Source organism: Phacochoerus africanus, chromosome 15, assembly GCF_016906955.1.
Source record: "Phacochoerus africanus isolate WHEZ1 chromosome 15, ROS_Pafr_v1, whole genome shotgun sequence".
NCBI lineage: Eukaryota > Metazoa > Chordata > Mammalia > Artiodactyla > Suidae > Phacochoerus > Phacochoerus africanus.
The window spans coordinates 78,355,563-78,371,995 of NC_062558.1; the positions used below are offsets into that span (position 1 = coordinate 78,355,563).

Genomic DNA, 16,433 nt, shown 5'->3' on the forward strand with positions numbered 1-16,433 from the left:
TGGTAGTGATGAGGTACTTTTCCTGCCAGCTGATTTTAAAATTTTGGTTCTATCCTGACAGATTATATCTGGGGAAGTACAATTATGTCCAGACGTAAGTGTCATTCATTATAAATGGTCAGAGTAGGAAAAAAGCATTCATATGAGACCATGATGGAACCCACCTTGCCATTGATGGTTGCTTCATATTGAAGTCATTAAAAATGTACATTAGGGAGTTCCCATTGTGGCTCAGTGGTAATGAACCCACCTAGTATCCATGAGGATTCAGTTTGATTCTTGGCCTTGCTCAGTAGGTTAAGGATCTGGCGTTGCCACGAGCTGTGGTGTACGTTGCAGACTCAGCTCAGATCCCCCTTAGCCTGGCCACTAAGTCTCCGATTTGACCCCCCAGCCTGGGAATGGGAACTTCCATATGTGGCCCTAGGAAAAAAAAGAAAGAAAGAGAAATAAAAATGTACACTAAAATAAAGAACAGTAGTCAGTATTTTGGGACCTGTTGAACTGGAGGAACCAGTTTTGAGTCTGAAAGCCATTTGCCCATTTGTTCATTCATTTATTCCACAAGTGTACTTTGAGGCTGGAGCTGCCCTCTTGATGTTCAGAAAGTGAAACAAAATAGACAAATGATATATCATATGTTAAATAGTGATGAGTGCTATGTAGAAAAATCAAACAAGGCATGGATGATCCAGAGTGGTGCTGGCAGAGTTCAGTTTTAGAGAGAATGGTCAGGCATAGCCTTTCTGATGAGGTGATACCCATATCAAGCTCTAAAGGAAATGAGAGACCAGCCATGGGAAGCCAAAGAGCGAGGAGCTTAGAGTCAGCAGGCTGGGTTTCCTCTCTCTTAGTAGTTATGTGACCCTAGCAAGGCCTTTGACGTACCTGTGAAATGGAGACAGAATGAGCCACAGGCCTGTTTCACAGGGTTTGTGTTTAGCACAAGTGAGACACTTGAGAAAAGCATTTTGGGAAAGAATAACGCAGTGCTTCTTACTTCAGGTTTCAGTGTGAAAAGATAAGAGGGTACAAATTAAGGAGTTCCATACCAAAGAGTCTTCTTAAAACAGCCCTTTCATACAGCTTGTGGAGTTATTGAATTGACTTGTCTGCACTAAAGTGTAGAGAACATTCTCCAGAGATGAATTGTTTGATACCGGGGTGTAAAAGATTTATACTCATTTTTGTTTGCTTTAGTGGTATTACTTGTTTAAGATTTTATATTTGTGCTTTTTTTCCTTTGACATCTTTTTCTTCTCTTTTCCTTTGAGCTTTCCTTTTGTTAAATCAGTTACAGGCCTCTTGACTCTCACTTGAGGCATTTTCTACCCTGTTTCTGTCCTCCCTGATTAATTCATTAAAAATAAAACCCCCAAAACCCCTCTAAGATGAATATTTATCAGTGGAGGGAGGCTCACCACCATCTTTATAAAGTAATTCTAGACTCCAGAACAAATTATTTGCACTGATGTTTATTAAGGACTTAAAGTTGTTTGCCCTGTTTGTTTTTATAGCCAAAGTGAATTTTGCAATAATTGTTAACAATGTTTGAATAGATCTTTATCGTTTACAGAGTACTTCACACACTCACTCACTCACATGGGAACTTTAGCAATCCTAGAGCTAGACAACACGGATGCTGTGTGCCTTTTTTTTTTTTGTCTTGTCTTTTCAGGGCTGCACCTGATGCATATGGAGGTTCCCAGGCTAGGGGTCCAATCAGAGCTACAGTGCCAGCCTACGCCACAGCCATAGCAACTTGGGGTTCGCGCTGTGTCTGCGACCTACACCACAGCTCATGGCAACGCCGGATCCTTAACCCACTGAGTGAGGCCAGGGATCGAACCCGCATCCTCATGGATGCTAGTTGGGTTTATTACCCACTGAGCCACAACCGGAACTCCTGTTTTGCCCTTTTAGAGCCCTTTTGTTGTGCCCAGATGAACGAACCTGGGGCTCAGAAAAGAGAATTTAAATTTAGGCCTTTCTGTGATACAAGAAGGAATATGTGAATAAAAAATGCTGAATTGTTTTTAACACTTAAGAATTACTAAAATTATGTGTTTAATAAGTAGATTCAAGAAATGTTGTAGGTGACTCCAGGAAAAGGATCCATAAGTGGTTACTAAAAGCAAGGGCCATGTCCATGATCATTGTGAATGGAGACAGAGGGGGCAAAACTCCTTTTTGTGTCATTGTCAGAAAGAGAGTGAGCCTGGATGCCCTTGGCTCTGATCTGTGCATGAACTACCTTCCTTTCCTTCTCTCTCTTTTTCTTTCTTTCTTTGTCTCTCTCTTTCTGTCTAGTTGCTTAGACTAACAAACAAGTATCTTTTTTTGTTTCCTTCAGCACAGAAATAAAAGTAACCATAAGCAAATATGAAACTTCTCAAAAGTGTGTTGTTTTGGGTTTAAAAGAATGTTTTCTTGGAAAAGACAGTTTTATTTTGATATCAAGGGTCCTGAAGACTCTTAAAATGTCTTTTAAAATATAGTAGAGGCAATAAAAAAAATTAGCTAGGAGCTGTGAAGGCTTAGATATTATCCAGCTATGGAACCATTAAACTATTTGATCTGGAAAGGACTTTTTTTTTTTTTTTTGTCTTTTTGGGGCCATACCCATGGCATACGGAGGTTCTCAGGCTAGGGATCGAATCTGAGCTACAGCTGCCAGCCTATACCACAGCCACAGCAACGCCAGATCAGAGCCTCATCTGCGACCTACACCACAGCTCACGGCAACACCGGATCCTTAACCCACTGAGCAAGGCCAGGGATCAAACACGCAACCTCATGGTTCCTAGTCGGATTCTTTTCCGCTGCCCTATATCGAGAACTCCTGGAAAGGACATTTTAAAAAAATTTTCTTCTTTTTCTTTCTTATATCCACATCCGTGGCATGTGGAAGTTTGAAGGCCAGGGATTGAATCTGAGCTGCAGCTGTGGATCCAGCAACCCACTGTGCAGGGGCTGGTGGTGCAACTCATACTGGCACAGCAACCTGAGCCACTGAAGTTGGATTCTTAACCCACTGCACCACAGTGGGAACTCATGGAAAGAACCTTTGAAAAGCTCCAGATTCCAGCTCATGAGAGGCTCCTTTGTCCTCTGTGGCACCCTTGCTATCCTGATGGGATCCACCTACCCCCTCCATTGCCTCTTCTGATTCTGGAGGCCTCCAACTGCCTCAGGAATAATCCATTGCCTGAAGACTCTGTGATTCCACTTATATGAGATACCTTACCTCGATGACTCAGACTCATGGAGACAGAAAGTAGAAGGACAGTTGCCTTGGGCTGGGAGAGTGGGGAGTTAGTATTTAGTGGGGACAGAGTGTCACTTTGGTAAGATGAAGTTCTGGAGACCTATGGCAGTTGTGCAACATCATGAAAATACTTAATGCTCCTGAACTGTGTACTTAAAAATGGTTGGAGTTCTCTGGTGGCTTCAGTGGGTTGGGTATCTGACATTGTCAGTGCCGTGGCATGGTTCAGTCCCTGGTCTAGGAACTTCTGCATGAGGCAGGCGCTGCCAAAAAAAAAAAGAAAGGAAGGAAGCAAGAAAGAAGAAAAAAAAATGGTTAAGATGGTAGATTTTATATTATATACATTTTACCACAATGTAAAAAATAAAGAAGAAAAAAAAAGCCCATTTTGTTGCTGGACAGCTCTGTTGGAAAGTTAGAGATTCTAAAATGACTCCTGTTGGGGCTTGGAGAGCAAATCTAACCCCTCCCTGAATGACACCCAGTGTGTCCCCTCCCAGCAGTCTCTTCCCAGCAAATTAACCACAGTTCTTTCAATAGGTCATTTTTGTTTTACAGTTTATTTGAGTCATGATCAAGATAAGGACTATACATTGTAATTGGCTGATAAGCCTTTTAAATCTCTCTTAATCTCTTGGTTCTTCTTCCATATCTGTTTTTCTCTCTTACTCTCTCTCTCACTCTGTCTCCCTTTTAATTTATTTGTTGAAGAAATTGGGTCACTTGTCCTTGGAGTTTTGCTACTTGCATCCCCCTGCTATATGTACCTCTGCTCTCCGTATTTCCTGTGAATCAGTAATTGGATTGAGATACTTTATCTTATAAAGGTGTAATCCAACAATAATAGTAATTCATTCTAGACCTTTCTTTGAGAGTACCACTAACTTTTTGTTTGGGAAATTGTAAACATTGAACGAATAATTGGAAAAATTGAATGAGTAATGTAAGGAACATTCGTGTATCTTTACACAGATTTAGCAGCCATTAAAATTTGCCACATTTGCTCCCCTCCCCCCCCCCCCCCCCCCCCCCCGGTCTGTTTGCGCGCGTGCGCACACACACAGGTTTCCCCCACCCCCACATCATTTGAACTCAAGTTATAGACATCGTGATGCTTTACTCCAAAACATTTCAGCACGTAACTCCTAAGAACAACTCCCTATATAATTAAAATGTAGTTTATATATTGTCTGCTCTTTGGTGCATATTTCCCTAATTATCCAAATAACGTTCTTCATAGCTGTGGGTATCTTTAAAAATTCAGAATCTAGGCAAAGATCAAATTGTATATAGTTTTCATGCCTCTTTAGTCACCTAAATTGATTCTACCCTTTTTTTGGATCTCATATGACATTGACATTTTTTGAAGAGTCCAGGCTAGTTGTCTTATAGAAAGAATGTCCCTAAATTTGGACTTGCCTGATTGTCATCTTAAGATTAGATTCGGGGAAGATGTTTCCAGTGAGAACACTGTATCAGCAGTGCTGAGTCCTTCATTGTCACACTCGGAAAGCCTTTTGTCCCGTAATGGCTGATAGGTTTGATCTCTTGGTTAAAGGAGTGTCTACTAGATTTTTCCATTATAGTGGAACCCCACTGTAATTAATAAATAATCTACAGCATTTAGAGGTTGCTTTTTTAATAGTTTTAAAAACATATGCCATTGGTCATGGGAGAAACTGGATGGAAAAGATCCTGAGCATATTAGTAAAGAGTTATTACTGCTGGTGGAAAGATAATTTTTTAAACATTTGTTTTTCTTGAGAGAGGACAGAAGAGGAGTGGAGGTGGTAAAGGTGAGAAGTGGGCTTTAGTGAGGTCAACTTGTTTGAATCCCAGCTCCATACTTGAACCTGTGCAGCTTTAGAAAAGAGTTAACGCACGTCTCAAATCCTCAGTTTCTCTCTTACAGTGGGCATGATAATATACATTTCTGATGGGATTGTTGAGATAATGAGTAGTGAATGAGTAGCCTCTAGCCTAGCAGCTGCCCCAGGACCATTACATGGAAGGTGAGGAAGAAATGCTTTGTGAACTCTTTGCAGAGTTAAAACCCATCCATGAGCATCCATTCTTGAGCTTAGATTGAAATATTCAGGCATGTTGATAAGAAAATGTGATCAACACATTAGGTTTCTTTGGGAAGCGTCAAAGGAATTCAGAATTGGGAGTGTTTGGTTCCATTTTCAGACCTCTTAAATATGATTTGTCTGTAGTGGACTTTTGTGGAATTGAGTTGCCATTTATTCAAACCTCTTTCTGACTGCAATCCATTTTAATCTATTACCAGGGATTATTTTCTGAAACAGTTTATATGTAGTCTGATTCAGAATAGTGAATCATAATTCTGTGACCCATTTACATGCATTACTGTAAAAGTTTCATTTCATACAAGTGACAATTTTTTAAAGTTAATTAGACTTGGCTGTACTGAGGTTAGCAAAAAAGTGCTTTGAATTATCAATAATTCAGCAGGGCAGACATTTCTGTATAATGCAGTGGTTTTATAGAGTATTGTGAGATAGTTATCCCTAAAATAAATGGTTGTGAGCATACATCAGCATGGTGGGGCTCGCTTGAATGTAGCGTGAAGTGATACCATCTATGCTTTCTATTATTGAGCAGAGTGTGGGACATCAGTCTTTCTGGCCATGAACTACTCGCAACCTTTGTCCTTTGTGTTACCTTTAGTTAAAAACGAAAAATGAGCATGAATGCTGGCGGATGGCCACGTCTTTCTTACAGCTACAAATTCATCCGGGAAAGAGAAATGGGATTGCAGATTTGGATTTGTTTCATTGCATGAATGATATGTGACATTTTGTAAATTATTTATCACTGCAAGGATGGCAGCAATGGCTGGAGCATTATTATATCAAATGAAAGCAGGAATCCCATTAGTACAAGGACTGGATTTTAGCTAGAATCTATCAGGGGAATGTTGTCACTTGAAAACCAGATTGTTCTTTTAATTGCTATTTAAAGTAACAAAAGTGTTCCCAAGGTACTGCCATTGAGCAGTTACGAGTAATAACTATGGATCCATAATTATGCAGTGCTGATTATCTGGCATTTAAAAAATTGTGGCAGAAGTCAGTGACCAATTTGTTGCAGCTTGTCTTTTTGGGTTTTTACAGTGTTTTATATATTCTGCTTTTTAACTAGGGCTACAAAAATACATTTGCATAGTCACCTCAGAAAGTAGAGCCCATGCATATTAAAAGAACAAATGAAACCAGAAATAAGGGTAAGATAATGAAAGCTTACATTGTAGAAAGAAATTAGCAGTTATATTGAACAGTTTTGCAAATGCTTGGTCATAAGATGCATTCTGGTTTTTGATGCCATGTTGCATTAAACCAAGACTTTTGTTGGAATCATTGTAACTATTTGAAATATTATCTTAGAGATAAGGGACTTTTAACTAGTGTATATTTCTTTCATTTATTCTTTCGTATATTCAAAAATTATATATGTAATTATATATATATATATATATATATATATATATATTCTTTTAGCTTTTTTGTCTGTTTAGGGCCACACCTGTGGCATATGGAGGTTCCCAGGCTAGGGGTTGAATTAGAGCTGTAGCCACCAGCCTACACCACAGCCACAGCAACGCAGGATCCGAGACGTGTCTGTGACCTACATCACAGCTCACGGCAACACCATCCTTAACCCACTGAGCAAGGCCAGGGATTGAACCCGGGTGTTCACGGATGCTAGTCGGGTTCATTAACCACTGAGCCATGATGGGGATCTGCTATTCAAGTATATTTTTTATTTAGTTAGCAGATAAATTTTGAGTGCCTCCTATACCTACATGTATCAGGCAATGTATCAGGTATTTGGAATAGAGTGGCTGAACAAATGAGGTTTGTTCTCTGCAGATATGTTTAGAAAGTTAGGCCTAGCGAGATCTTGTTTTTAATTTACATTAAAAAAAAAAAAAGAACATTTGTGATCATGCTACACTTTCTTGCCCTGAATTTTTGATTCATGAGATTCAAATGTAAATACATTATAGTTACATTCAGATGGCTAGCAGACAACGTGTGTGTGAATCTTGGAATATGCAGTAAAATTTTAGTCTTCATACAGTTTGGCTGTTCAAAATAATGTGACCAGATCTGTAGGCACAGTCAACTATTCATATGGATGGGAATACTAGTGTTGCTGGTAGTCATAAATAACAATGGAGACACTAAAATGTATGCAGATTTATACATTGTTAAAAGCAGTTTCCTTAGTGAGAGTTAAAGGGGAGCTAGGGGGTTAGACAAATGTTTTGTTGTTTCTTTTTTTAAAGTGGGAATGAGAGTTTATCTCCTTTGTGTGCCATGGTATGGTTTACTTTTGAAGACCTTGGTGCCAGAAGGGCCTTGTTAATGGTCTTTTGATCATCTCAAGTGATCCCACAGAATTTTAAATTTCTTGCTTAGCTCTAACACTGTTATCATGTCACCTAAAAACATACCAATATTGTATGTCAGATATTTAATCAATGAATACTAGTAATGTGTACTAAAACATTTGATAAAGTTTGGTTGAACAGTCTGATCTAACTAGGTGATGTTAGCAGACTGTAATAGGGAATAGATGAATCAATTTACTGTAGGCATATAGTATATGGGAATGATTGAGATTTCGAATGAATTCTTGATGTTCATTTCAGGAAGGTTATGTAATATATAAAGGTTTTAAATTTCATTGGTTTAGTAAAAATTACTTCCGAATCTTATATATTACATTTAAATGCATTATTCAGGCAATACTTTATATCAAATAATCTGAGAGTGTTTTTTTTTATTAGCAAAAAATGTTAGGCTGAATACCTTATTTCAGCAGTTTTTCTTTGGTAAAGAAATGTATAAGGAGCTTTTGATTTTTTTAAAAGAAGCTTTTGGTTTTAATGTTTCATGTTTAATTTTGAAATGGAAAACTAATGGTGTTTTTTCATTTCAATTTTGTCACAGCCCCGTGCCGATCCCATTCCAATATGTAGCTTCTGTCTGGGGACAAAAGAATCAAATCGTGAAAAGAAACCAGAAGAACTCCTTTCTTGTGCAGATTGTGGCAGTAGCGGTAAGTTAGTATTTTTTATATGTGTGTACAGTGACTCCCTATTATGGTTACATGGATTTCTGTCAAAACAATACTTGTTATTTAAAGCAATTATTTGGTAATAGTGTAAATTTTAAATTTAAAAAGTAAGCGTAGGTAGGGGAGGGATAAGTGTGAGTGTATTAGCACTGTCAGAAAAAAATGTTATGTGGAGTTCCTGTCGTGGCACAGCGAAAACGAGTCTGACTAGGGACTATGAGGTTGCAGGTTCGATCCCTGGCCTCGCTAAGTGGGTTAAGGATCCGGCATTGCTGTGGGCTATGGTGTAGGTCGCAGATGCAGCTTGGATCCCACGATGCTGTGGCTGTGGCATAGGCCGGCAGCAACAGCTCCAATTGGACCCCTAGTCTGGGAACCCCCATGTGCCACTGGTGCAGCCCTGAAAAGACGAAAAAAGAAAAAATGTTGGGTGTGTATTAATATTTTAAATTAAACTTTGATATCATACTAGCATTGATAATTCAGTGTGGAGTATTCCACATTGCAGGTAAATTCAAGCCAGAGAATTCTAAACTTTCAAGCTGAATACAACTAGAATCACTTGTTTTCTATAACCTGAAGTCTCAACTATGTAATGGACATTTAAGAGATATTTGACTTGGAATATATAGTGTTTCAGGTCCTGACACCTACTAGTGAAATATAGTATTACAGCCCGGCTCTGTGTGACCGACTGAAAGGAATGGACAGTGTTCTGGAAACTGCAATGGTAGAATCAAAAAGTCATCAGGCATTCATCAAAATCAGATTGCCCAGAATAAGATAGGAAAAGGGTGGTCTTTGTAGAAGGTGATATTGAAATCAAGGATGTGCTGGGTAGGGGCACTGGGCCACTGGCAATTTGCAGTACCCAAGATGCTTTCAAGGATACTGTCACCTCTGCCTTTTTCTCAGCATAGGATTTTAAGACCACACCTCCAGGTTTAAAATGGAAATTAAAAGTCAAATTGTGCTTACATTAAAAGAATTTTTCTTAACCATCCAGTCTTCCTTCTTGTTAAGCAGGTGGTAGGTTGCCTAGGTGAAATGTATATGGTTATATGTATGTATGTATGTATGTACATACACATGTACTCTTATACATATATATGTACACACACACTTACATATATGTGTGTGTGTGTGTGTATATCTCAATAAAGCGAGTGGTACTTACTGGGTTTTTAAAAATTAATCTCTGTGTTAATCTTTAAATTTCCCTCTCCCAGCCTACTGAACGCCCCCTCCCGTGTTATTTTAAAATTAATTATCAAGTATTTCTCTAGTTATAGTTAATTCTTTAAAAAAAAAAAAAAAAGAATCTGCAAAGCACAATAGCATACTCTCAGTTAGGAAGTCAATACGGTATAGTGGTTAAGAGAACTAGAGAGCCAGCCATCGCTCCACTATCTTGAATGAGTTACTTAACCATTCTAAGCCTCAGTTTCCTCATTAGAAAACTAGAGATCGTGGTAGCACCTACCTCTTGGGTTGTATGGAAGTTAAAGGAGAGAAAGAACACTAGTAAATAGCCTAACTCAGGGTCTACAGCAACTCGGATAAATGTACCATAAATGTCGGCTGTTAGGTTTTTGAGCATGTTTGATACTGTTGTCCTTGATTGCTGCAAGTAATTTAAAATCTTATCATTTATGACAGCTGCTTGATGGTTGGATAGAGGAAATGTTTCACACTGAGGCATGACACTGTTGTGTAATGATTCTTCCTCTTCCTAGGAAGCTTAACTTGATAGACCCTAAATGATTCTGCAGCTTTCAGGACCTGACTAGGAGGGGAGAGCCTTGGAAATAAGATATTGCAGACTCTGTCTGAGAAATGCTTTCTGACAGTCTTTTTGATAGGCTTTACAGATTCATTAAAACTCTTTCACCTGCCTGTGGTTATCGTGGATAGTGACAAAAGGGCATGGAAACATTATCTGTGTGTTCAGTTTAATAAATTTCAATCCTATAGTCTCCTTATAAATTTCAATCCTATAGTCTCCTTGCTTTATCCTGTTGAGGTAGTGCCTCACTCATCAGTTCTGACTCTCTGGTTATCTTTTGGGTTTTCCCATGAGGCTCATTCTGAATGAATTATTGTTTTGTGTGACTGCCTGATCAGTTTAGTGGTGTTTACTTGGCTTGGGTTTACCCTTTGTGATTTTTAAGGTGGTCCCTTAAAAACGTTCTTAACTGTTTTATTTCTTGAGTATCTGTTTGTCTGGGTGCCTAGACAGATTAAAGACATACTTAAATCTGGGAAGAAAAGTTCCCTTCATATATTTCCTTACATCTGGTGATACACTTACTGAGTTGATAAGAGATTGCTATCTTCTAGATCATAACTTCAAGGCCTCTTTCACAGGGTATAAAGGTGTAATTCTAAACAGGGAGATCTTAGATTTTCTGATGTAACCAATCTCCCATAGTCTTTCCCAGACTGAAGGGCTGCCAAAGGAGAGGTTTGGTCTCCTTTATACTTTGAGGTCACTTAAATTATTTCCCTCCTTGAAGTTTCTTACTTTGCCAGGGTGCATAAGTGTAGTGTTGTATTTTCTCGTTTCCAAAATAATCTCTTATTTTCGCTTTTAACAAATAGAGAAGAAGGGGTTGAAGATGGTGTTTAAAAGACTAATGTCTAGAGTCATTTTGTGAGCCAGTTTTCCCCCCTCCCTTCAAGTAGAAGGAAGGAGCCAGAGACTTTGGAGTTGAGGTATGGGTCATGGCAGAAATTCAAGCCCTGGGGTCATCATGTCCCTTTGTTCGGGATACGGGATGGCTCAGAGTGCTTCTCTGGATTCCGCAATGTGATCTGGCTCTAGTGTTAAGGTTCACTTAATCTTCCCTTGAATGTACTGTGCCATTCTGGACTTAGCTACTTTAGTTAAAAAGACAAAAAATCCCAAAAAACATTGTTCCTGGAGTTCCTGTCATGGCTCAGCGGAAACGAATCTGACTAGTATCCGTGAGGATGCAGGTTCGATCCCTGGCCTTGCTCGGTGGGTTAAGGATCCAGCATGGCTGTGAGCTGCAGTGTAGGTTGCAGACGCAGCTTGGATGTGGTGTTGCTGTGGCTTTGGTGTATGCTGGCAGCTACAGCTCTGATTCAACCCCTAGCCTGGGAACCTCCATATGCTGCAGATGCGGCCCTCAAAAACAAAAAAAAAACACGTTGTTCCTAACTTGAGGAAATGCACTGTAGACATTTACTTCACCTAGGGGATCACATAAGTGGACTTTGTTATTTTCTGGTCTTTAAACAGAAGGATCAAAGTAAAATATGGTTCTTCTTAGAGAGCTTGGCTGGGGGAGTGCTTGTAGATATCATGCTCTGTTGTGAGGGGTTGGTGATTATAGGGAAAAAAGAATAAAATAAGCTAGCCTGACCCAACAGTATCTTCCAATAATGATGGGAGCCCTGTCGTCATGCTTCAGTCGAGCTTCTCAAGAGGGAATTACAGAGTGGCTGGTACCCCTGGTCAGCCTTATGGAAGTGGCCACTGTCTCATACTCCAAAGAGTCCATTGGTTGTAGGATTGAATTGAAATTGTTTGTAGTGATCAAAGGAATCCCTAATGTAAGATGTTTCTGTGAAAAAAAATACCCATGACAGTATAAAACCCCAAAAAAGGAAATATAGATGGCAGCCCGTAAGGAGAATCATTCTTTTTGTTTTGTTTTTTGTTTTTTGTCTTTTTGCTATTTCTTGGGCCACTCCCGCGGCATATGGAGGTTCCCAGGCTAGGGGTCGAATCGGAGCTGTAGCCACCGGCTTACGCCAGAGCCACAGCAACGCGGGATCCAAGCCGCGTCTGCAACCTACACCACAGCTCACGGCAACGCCGGATCGTTAACCCACTGAGCAAGGGCAGGGACCGAACCCGCAACCTCATGGTTCCTAGTCAGATTTGTTAGCCACTGCGCCAAGACGAGAACTCCAGGAGAATCATTCTTAAATGTGTTTCCCATATGTGCCTGTTGGGTTTTAGTCACCTCTATCTCAAGTACCATTTGTATGATGTCACATTTACACACTGCTTAGATTTCATAGACCTAAGTAATAAGTGTTTCCTTCTGCTTACATCATAAAGTAAAGCCAATTAGAAATTTCTCTGTTTTTAAGATGGCTCAGTGCCGCAAATGGGCAGTATTTTCTTTAACTCTGTTTTTCCTGCTAAGAGTTCTTTTGAAAAAATAATTCGAGTTTGCAGGTGGTAAGAACGTGAAGTGAGGTCCATAGTGCAAGGGCCACAAATACGATGTTACAGTCCTTTTCTGCTTGCTGGCTGTGTAACTGCACCTTTACACATTTGTAAAATTCGGAGGGTGACCTCTGCACTCTGCATCCACAGAGCTGTATGAGGATCCAGCAAGTTAATGATATGAAGATTATCAGTAACTATAAAACATTACACAAACATGAAGGATCATTTGAACCACTAATTTGAATGTGAGAATCATCATAGAGGCTTCAGGTCTATGGAAATGTTGGGACTAGGACGTGATTTTTACTTGACTTTCATGGATCAGCCTACTTTGAAATTAACACTGTTATATTCTCTTTGCCTCATTAAGACCAAATTATCTTTAATTAGCTTCACATAAGTATTAGATATTATACCAAATGAAATTTTGTGTCTGCTGCTCAGATTGCTGGGTGGTTAAATCTTACTTACAGATGAGTTGTGTGCATGTGTGTTTTCAAATTAGCAAATCTAAGATAAGTGCACAGTTCAAAAATTACAGCATCATTCTAAGTGGAAGCTCATTGAAACTGGATATAAAAAGGCTGCTGTGATGCAGCTGGGAGAGCGGGAAGATCACCTTTGTGGAGTAAAGAGAGCCTGAGACGGGGGGTCCAATATCAGTCAGTCCACCCCCAAGAGACCTGAAGCCTCTCCTGGATTTCTCTTTATTTGTGTGTTAACCCTGAACAAAGCTTGCCTGCCCTCTGCTCCCAGAGTGTGCTGGTAGGTATATGTATATGGGTGTACAGGTATATACATTTTTTTGTCTTTTGAGGGCTGCACTCAAAGCATATGGAGGTTCTGAGGCTAGGGGTCCAATCGGAGCTGTGGCTGTCGGCCTACACCACAGCCACAGCAGTGCCGGATCTGAGCCACGTCTGTGACCTACACCACAGCTTACGGCAACGCCGGATCCTTAACTCACTGATAAGGCCAGGATCTAGCCCGCAACCTCATGGATTCTAGTTGGGTTTGTTAACCACTGAGCCATGATGGGAACTCCCCATATTTTTTTAAATTACTCACTTCTTAAGGTCACTGTGAGAAAATGCCCTAGGGATTGGTTTAGTCATCCTCTTTCACATTGCCTGGGCACAGACTGAATAAGTTTGGAAGAAGATAGATGAATAGAAAGAAACCCAGAGGTGGAATCCAAAGAGGAATAGACAGGGAGAGAAGGGGAAGAGTTGGGGAGCCCCACCCTCCAGAAGCCCAAAGCTGGATGCCTACCATCCAAGCAGAGAAACAGGAAGCAGAAGCCTTGCTTCTGGCCTTCTCCGTTTCTTTAAAATTGTGCTGGTATGATTAACAGTGACCTACGTGTATCTACTTTGTCAAAATTGAGTGGACGTTTTCCAGTCTGTACCAAATACTCCTCAGCCATACTTGACTTGTTAGGAAACTTTTTCCTTGAAATGTTTTCTTCCTTTGGCTTCTGTGACTACACTTCTCTCTACACTTCTTCTACATCTTTTGTTAGCTCCTTTCCCTCTGTTCATCCCTTTGATGTTTCTTCAAGCTTCTGTCCTTGGCCCTATGTTTTCTCACTTCACTTCTTAGCTTCTACTGAGTTCTAAATCCTTAGATATAAACGCATCCAGAACTTTTCTACTTGACACACCATAGGCTCTTCAGAGTTAATATCCAAAACGGTTTATAAACCTTATACTGCTCTTTCCCCCGCCCCAAAACAACCATCACAATCATAACAACAGATATCTCAGCAAACAAACAACATCCTGCTTCTCCTCAGGGGGTTCCCATTTCAACAGATGGCACACCACCAGCTTACTCATTCAGTTCCATAAGCCATCCTCTGTCCTGTGCTCTTAGAGCAAGGAATCACCTAAAGTGCATCAACTGTATGTCCTAACATATGTCCTACACCCTCACATACCCACAGCCCACACCAGACCCACTCAGAGCTGCTATGATCATAACCTAACGTTAATCTTGACCCTCTGTCCCCCCATCCATTTTCCATGCCACAGCCTAAGTTACTTTTTAAAATTGTAAATCTAATCACATAGTGTTTTAATGGCCACCAGTTACCCTTAGGAAAAATCCAAGCCCAAAACGCTCTTCTGGATCAGGTACCTGAGGCCCCTGCTCCACTGCACTGGCCCCTTCACATGAGTTATGTTAAGCCTCTTTCCTCTCCTTGAGTGTTACCATATTCTCTTCTCCCTCTGCACACGTTCTCTTCCCCTTGCCCTGTGCCCCTCTGCTCCCACCTAATCCCACCAGTCTTTTGGGTCTCTTCTTCAGGAGGGCCTTCCTCTCATCTCCTGTCGGATTCACCCATACGTCCAAACCACCCCATCCTAATTCTTGCTGAATGGCTGTCTTTGCTGCTAGACGGTGTGATCTGAAATGTCTGTCCTTTTCCTCACTGTGCCTCAAATGGACAGATGGTTGGGCACATAGCCAGTCTGAGGGACCCAGTGCCTTGAGTCTTTAATAGTTTTCCATTGCTGCTGTAATAAATTACCTCAAAATTGTTGACAGAACTCAGTTCCTTGCATATGCAGGGCTGAGACCCCGTTTTCTTGTTGTCAGGTGAACAGCATTGCCTGCTTCTAATGGACACCTATTTTACTTGACTCGTGCCCCCACCCTTTCTTCCATCTTCATTGTTAGCGGAGCTGGGTGGAGTCCCCAGTTCTGAACCTCTCCTTTTCCTTTCGTCTCATCTTTCTGACTCAGCTGGAAGAGTCTCTGCTTTTAGGTCCCCACGATTAGGTTGGGCCTACCAGATAATTCAGGATGATTTCCCCGTCTCAAGGCCTATACCTTTAGACACATTTGCAAAGTCTCTTTGGCCATGTCAGCTAATATATTTACAAATTATAGGGATTACAATACAGACATCCTTGGGGGTGATTATTCTGACTACAGAGCTCATGGTTTTCTCCCCCACAGTACTTATTCCAAAACTCATTTCTACTGGTTTATTGGTACTCGTTTAATTTTAAACGGTGCATCTTTGTTTTTGCTAGATAAAACTGTTACAAGCTACCAGTGCTTAATATGTGCTTGTAATAAGAATGAATGAGTGAGTGAATACCTCTCATCAGCTAAGTTGCAAACCACAAAAGTACCTAGAAAGATAAACCACCATGAATTGTGTCAGCAGAGAAAACCCGAATTTTAGAGGAAATTGATAGTTTATGGAATGGCTAAATGGGACTTAAGGAATTGTGTTATCCATAGCATTGTTGTCCTTTATCTAATTACAGTAGAGTGTGTAGTAGTATACCAAGACGCAGTTAGTCTTTGGTGTTATTTTTAAGTCAGCTGTGAGAAAATAAAATGGAAATATTTCTTCATCCGTCAGCATCCTTTACAGAATCATAGAAATTTTGAGCTGGAAGGGATCTATGGCCAGTTCTCTTGAGCTAATAAATAAAGGTAAGATTGCTGCCTAAAGAATAGATAGGCTGAAGCTTTTAGAATTTGGTAGGATAGCCTAAATGATAATAGTTGAGGTGTAATATTCCTTAAAGTGAGAGAAAGCAATGAGGAAGAATATTCCTTGCTCTTGACTGAAAGTGACTGACATCCGTAACTTTCAAAATGTGTAATTAATTATTAAAGTATTTTTCATAGGATATCTGTGAGAATAAATAATAAGCTGTAATATGATCTGAATTACCTTAGTTACTGAATATTAAGCTACAAAGTACAAAAGCAGATTTTAATGTAGAGAAAAATTTAGTGCATGAAATTGAGGTCATATGTGCTAGTGATGTATGACTTACAGGAAGTAATAAAAAGGGGAAAAAAGAGAAGTAAATGGTATACTTTTAA

The 16,433-nt window shown here is 40.0% G+C and overlaps 1 protein-coding gene across 14 annotated transcripts in view; it reads left to right on the plus strand.

Annotated features, from left to right (window-relative positions):
• The window catches only part of KAT6B (lysine acetyltransferase 6B), a 192,691-nt gene that overhangs the window by 117,328 nt on the left and 58,930 nt on the right, over nt 1-16,433 (plus strand). For all 14 annotated transcript variants that reach the window (XM_047761837.1, XM_047761838.1, XM_047761842.1 and 11 more), the window contains one exon: nt 8,248-8,356. In XM_047761837.1, the coding sequence (XP_047617793.1) occupies nt 8,248-8,356 (109 nt within the window). The remainder of the gene's footprint in view (nt 1-8,247; nt 8,357-16,433) is intronic.